General features: G+C 40.8%; 1 protein-coding gene across 1 annotated transcript; it reads left to right on the top strand.

The window, feature by feature from the left end:
* Positions 1-418: 418 nt before the first annotated feature.
* Positions 419-2,096, top strand: LOC111227351 (protein yippee-like 1; the record flags this gene model as incomplete). The annotated part of the gene is made up of 2 exons (XM_022752800.1): positions 419-527; positions 1,704-2,096. Coding segments are annotated over 2 exons (199 nt in total), but the record flags the coding sequence as incomplete, so codon positions are not given.
* Positions 2,097-6,302: the final 4,206 nt, after the last annotated feature.

Genomic DNA, 6,302 nt, shown 5'->3' with positions numbered 1-6,302 from the left:
TGTTGCCGGGTAGAAAATCTATTTGTCTCCGAAATGTCAACTCTTTGGGTATGAAGCAATGGAGCCTTATTTTAGTTTGATGGAAACATATTTTTGACAGTTTCAGTGAATTCCTCTAACTGTTTTAAATGAAGGAAAATTACCAAAACTGGTGAAATCTCATGTGTAAAAATGTGAAAATTTCATCTGGATAAAGAGTTGAGATGATAAATGAAATGTGAATATTTTAATCCAGTTGTTTTTCCAGTTTTAGTAATATCATAAAATTTTCACTTGGCAAATTTAGTAATTTCTACCAGTTAATTTGACTCTGACAGGGGCTGTTGTTGACAATGAGCACTTTGAATGCTGGAGTTCATTTTACTGCTTCTACTTTAAGTAGACCTGACCTCGTCTCCACCGCCTGTCTTCCCCACAGGGTGAATGTCGGCTGCGGGCCAGCTGAGGAGCGGGTACTCCTCACAGGTTTACATGCTGTGGCGGATATCTACTGTGAAAACTGTAAAACCACCCTGGGCTGGAAATATGTAAGTCAGTCGGTCCTCTAACTTTCACCCGAGCCCTTTTACTTCCTCGTCTTAATGTTTCCTGATGCACCACTTACACCTGCTGCTGTGTTGTTGTGCAACTGTGCAGTTACTCGGCTTCCGAGTAAAAGGAAAAATTATGCAGTTACAGGTCAAAGGAACAGGGTGGCTCTCATTAAAACATTGCTTGTTAAAACCATGGTGACATTTTTTTTGCTCAGGTTTGTATTTAGGCTCAGAGATTGAGCACACTGTGGTCTCCTAGTGCGCAAGATAATTACAGAGCCGAAAGGTTGGCTGCAGACAGCCAGACTGGTACCTCTGAGAGTCTACAGTGATTAAATGTCAGGCCATTTTGAAGAGGCCTGTCCCAGTAATTGTCTGAAATGACTATAGATGGGTGTAAAATAAGTGAACAAAGTATAAGACGGGCACTCACTTAAAGCAGCTCATTGGGTAACAAAAACAATTAGAGCTGGTTTACAAGGCAAATACTCACAGACACAGACGCTCGTTGACGTCCCGACTCTCCAGACGCTCAGCGGGACTGTGGCACATGCAGCTCTTCACTCTGTCAGACAGACGGTTTAGACATCTGAAAGAGGTGATTTCACTGCATCTCTAAAATCCTGCTTTTCTCAGATGGTAATGAGGCCAGAGAACGTGTTTGATCAAACTGCTGCAAGTGAAAGATTAAAGTAGAAAACCTTTTACTTTTATTTTACATCAGGAGTAAGGAGTAGACACTCAATGGCTGCACCACACAAACAGAGCCAAACACACCTCTGATAATAATGATATTAAAATAATAATAAAAATGATAATTAGATGAAGAGCAGACTGTGCACCAGCAGAATATTGATCCCATCTTCCAGAGTACTATAGGTGCATCATTTTAGACGTATCACCAAAGAGTTTGTAATGAGTGATCCACTGGCAGGTCACCAGGAGTTTTAATATGTGTACTCGTGTTTACTATCTCCATCCTAATATTCTTAGTTTATGTGTTTTTGTAATTAAAGCCTAATCAGCCTAATCATTAATCAGCCTGATTATTATTGTCAGATTTGTATTATTCTCAGGTTTCCACGTCAGTATCAGTATTGGTCAGGTTCTGAGTGAAAGTTGTTCTTGTAACTGAGGTTTTTCTCTTCCTCTGTGTTTTGTGTTTTTCAGGAGCACGCGTTCGAGAGCAGTCAAAAGTACAAAGAGGGAAAGTTCATCATCGAGCTGGCTCACATGATCAAGGACAATGGATGGGAGTGACGCTCCGGTCGCTCTCTTTTATTTTTCTGACCTTGGAATGCTCTTTATTGAACTGCGTGGAGCGACGACCATCGACCCTCCCCTTCCAACAACCACTCCCTCAGAGAGAGAGAGAGAAAAAAAAAAACCAACCCTCCTCCACCAACCTCCACCCGCTTGTCTCCTTTACGTGCACACACCCACCTGCTCATCGTGAAACTGAACAGAACAAATGAAACGAAAGAAAAAAGAAAAAAAAAAACGACGACTAGGAAGGTGGAGCGACTCTTGAAGAATCACGTCACAGGAGTTTCTTTGTCGTCACTTTGAAGATTCTTGCGTTCTCCTTCACAGCTCTGGAGCTTTTGGGTTTGACCCCGCCCCACCCACTCACACTCACCTCGCCTTCCCCCTCCCACCTCCACCCCCCCCCACCGAACCACGCTTACAAGTGATTGTGGTGATATGGCGACCACTGTGCATAAGGAGATAAACTTCACTGAAAGAACATTACTTTGTTGTCCTTATTCCGCCCGCCCAGCGAGACGGACGACTCTGATGACTTTGGTTATTTTAATGTTATTTGCGATAGTTTTAACTTCTGGGTTTGGTAAGGTTTTATGGTTTGATGGCAGATGGATGTTACTGGTTAGCATTTTATTTCCCTGTCAAGTCTGTCATGTTTTGTTTTGTTTACTTGTCGTTGGCTTGTCGTATCTCTGCCTATAGCTGAGCATGCTTTTCTTTGCTAATGTCCAAATGAGCAATCAGGGACGGGTGAGGAGCGGAGGGGAAAGGGAGTTTATTGTAGTTACAAATATGTAGCAGCATTTTGCTTTTTTGTGTGTGTTTTTTTTTAAGTGGCAAAGGATGGGAATTGCAGTAGTGTGGGATTTTATACCTAATATTTTTTTCTGTTTTTATCTTTATTCTTTCTTGTGAATTTCCATTATTTCCCCCCTTCTGGTACTTCTCAGCACTCAAAAAAGCATTGAAAGCAGCACCTAGTATTTGTTTGATGTAAGTATATATATATATATATATATATATATATATATATATATATATATATATGTATGTATACACAAACATATATGTATATATATGAATATTTGTAGTGTTTGGCTAAATGCGATTGTGGCTGGTCCCATTTTGCAGCAGAATCATAAATGAAAGAAACGTGAAAAGGAGCAGAAATAGTTTCTAGACTGGGGAACCTGACATCAGTGTCCACTTGTCATAAAACATTATGGCACACTGTATTATTTCATTGTCTAGTAATGAAATAAAAAAGAGACACAGATATATATATATATATATATATATATATATATATATATATATACATATATATATATATACACACACATACTATGATTACATATCCATAAATACTATGAAAACGTTCGTAGTACATAGATATTGGAACATGGATTCTATATATTTGCTGTCATGCACATATGTATATATGCATATGACTGTGTGTATATATGCACTGTGTGCGGTCAAGCATTACACAGTGGCATACTTGAACAACGCTACTTCGTTTGCACTTTGCAGAGGCCTTCGGTTCATCTCAGTTTAGAGGCAAAACAAAATTTGCTCGCTCTCGTCTGTTTAAAAAAAAAAATGGCCTTCTCACAGATGAACGACAGATTGTTGGAGACGGAGAGAGAAAAATTTTGAGCTTTGACGGTTTGAGGGTTTCGTCGACTCCGTAAGGGACTGTAGTGTGTTTAGCAGCTTTCTGATCATTTGGTTTGACGTCAACAAATTCTGCTTTTCCTCTCAGTTTCAGCTCGATTTCGGAGAGAAACATGTAGTTTCCGATTCTTTGCTACTGTCCTAGAAATCCCGCCATTTCCTCCCCCTCGTGTAGGTCTTTTGCACTTTATGCTTATCCGTCTCTCTCTCTCTCTTAGAGCGTTTGAATTGTCTCATTGTGGATGCCGTCTGCGATTTGCCTCTAAGCCGTATGAATCTTGTGCCTCTTCAAAACATAAACGGCCTCCCCTCTTTTTTTTTTTTTTTTCTGTTGTGCAGTGCATAACTCCGAAACCATGTGAACCGATGTGTCTTCCCCCCCCGCCACCTCTTCTGGTTCAAAGTGGCCCTCGAAATAATGATATTCACCAAAATCCTCATAGAGCTCTGCCCTGTTATTTTGGACAACAGAGACTTGGTATAAATAAACGCATATATTTTCTATGTTAAGATTTAGAGGTGCAAAAACAGATGGATATTCAGTATATTATTTCTAGAAGCATAGAGGAAGGAGGTGTGGACTGTGAGGGAGGCCCAGGGCTTGTTGTTTGACTTTTTTTTATTGGAAGGATAAAAAAAAAGATGGCAGCAGGTCGAGATGGGGCAGGGTGAGATGAGATGAGAGAGATTTAAAAAAAAAAATCAGCAGTGATTGATTACTTTGCCGGCAAGGTCAGTCAGATCACACGACCTTTTATCCTAAAAACAATGACAATGCAAACCCTTAATAGTCAGCAGTGATACCTACTTGAAAATATAAAGGCGTAAACAGCTGAGATATTGGCCCGTGTTACAGTTTTTGTACATAAAGTAACATATTTAAGGTTTTATACGTATTTCTACTGGGTTAGTTCTTTTACTTCCCCAACTTGAAGCACTTTTGTTCACTGTACCTCTGGCTGTGTGCGTGTATGTGTGTGTGTGTGTGTGTATGGGTGCGTGTGGGTGGGGGTGTGTGTGTGTGTGTGTGTGTGTGCATGCATGTGTATTAGCCCACATGCATGCCTGCACACCAAAGTGAACGTTTACTTCCTTTTCCTCAGACAGTTTTATTTCTCTTTTTTTCCCTCTCTTACGTTTGGAAATTTTTATTTTTTTTGTCCTGTTTTCTTTTACAGCTGTTTGGTGTCACTGTCTCTCCCAGTGATCTGAGAGGTCGAGAGCCAGGTTAGTTTGTTTGGAAGTGATTTATCCCCATTTTGTTTGGTTTGTTTTTTCTGTTAGCTTGTTTATTTAGCTTGTGTGGTGAGAGCCCGTTAGAGGGCCGGTGTTTAGGTCTCTGCTGAGCCATGTAGACGTTGAGGGCGAGCTGGAATCTCCCACCATGTCGCAGGGAGAGCCTTTACAAAACCCTTTCACCACCGCAGTCAGTGTCTCCTGTATAGAGGGCTTTCAGACTGATGAAATGCGCCCTCTGGCAGCCACGTTGGAGGTCCTGAGCTGTTGGCAGCGCTGGCTGTGAATATCTGATTGTATTTCCTGAGAACTTTCTCATTTTTGTGCTGGTTTGACGGAAAATTAACTGTTATTTCTCTGATCTATCTGACTTGATTGATTTTTGTGATTATGTTAGCTTCTTTGCTACATCCCAGTTGTGGAGCTGCACCAAGATTCCTTCAAATGCAGGTTTCTCTTGCCCTTATTTGCAGTATTCGGTGTCCCACAATCCACTGCACATCCCTTGTTTAAAGAGCACCTCAGCAGCTAGAGAGGACACTGAGATAAAACCTTTCAGCCTAGAGTTAGGTTAACTCTTTAATGGTGCATTCAAGTGGTCTTCGTCAGTTCGTTAAGTCGGGAACTATGATGTGACCTCATCTGTGTTCCTGTGGTCATTGGTGCTGGTAAACCGGCTACATTTCATGAACAGGAGTTTACTGCTTGGTATCCACCACTCTGTCGGCCATTTCCTGGTGATAAACTTGAAAACTGCTGAGACTGAAAGTTCATTCTTGGCCTTGGAAACAACAACTGACAGAATAATCTTTGTACCAAGGTCCATTTGGTGGCTGTTTCGGAGTGTTAAGTCATATTACATGAGTCGCTCAGTAATGGAACTGTAGATGTTCAAAGTCTTCAAGACTTTTTTTCCTGAGCACTTGTTTGTGTTTGCTTAGAAATCCTTAAAGTGCTCAGAGGAATAGAAATGTGAACATCTATAGCTCTGTGACAACTGTGCAGCTCTGAAAGGTGTTGACTTTAGAAGCTGTTGAGGATCACCTGAATGCACCATTATGGGAGGATGTTGGTCCTCCAAGAGACACACTTTCAAGTGCTGTTAAGGTTGCAGCTCCTGAACTGGGATGAAGCTTCTTGCATCAACACTAACAACAATCAAAACCTTGATGTTTGTCCCAAATCCATAGAGACCACAGCTAAATTTGGAATCTGATCTGCCTTAATATGCAAGTCGCAATTACCAACCAGGCAAGGCGGGGAACTACAGAGGGGCTCTAGACTCCTAGGGGGCCCTAAAAGCCCCAGGTTCATTCCATATTATTTGGGTCTACATACCTTGATTAATCGCATATTTGTCCAAAATTTGAAACTATGACTGGTATGACTGGTATGACTGGACCTCCATCTGGTCTAAAATGTTTAAGCTCGATATTATTTTGTCAGATTGCTTCCATTTTTTCTGCATGTCAAGTAATTAATACACAGAAAACCTCAGGCAAGGCAGCATTAATCTATTGTCTGACAACAACCTTTTATTTTTATTATCAATACATCTGACAGTTATTTTCTTTAATGATTGTCTGGTGT

This window comes from Seriola dumerili, unplaced genomic scaffold (genome assembly GCF_002260705.1).
Source record: "Seriola dumerili isolate Sdu_G_001 unplaced genomic scaffold, Sdu_1.0 BDQW01000177.1, whole genome shotgun sequence".
Taxonomy (NCBI): Eukaryota; Metazoa; Chordata; class Actinopteri; order Carangiformes; family Carangidae; genus Seriola; species Seriola dumerili.
This window is presented reverse-complemented; position numbering and strand designations above follow the sequence as displayed.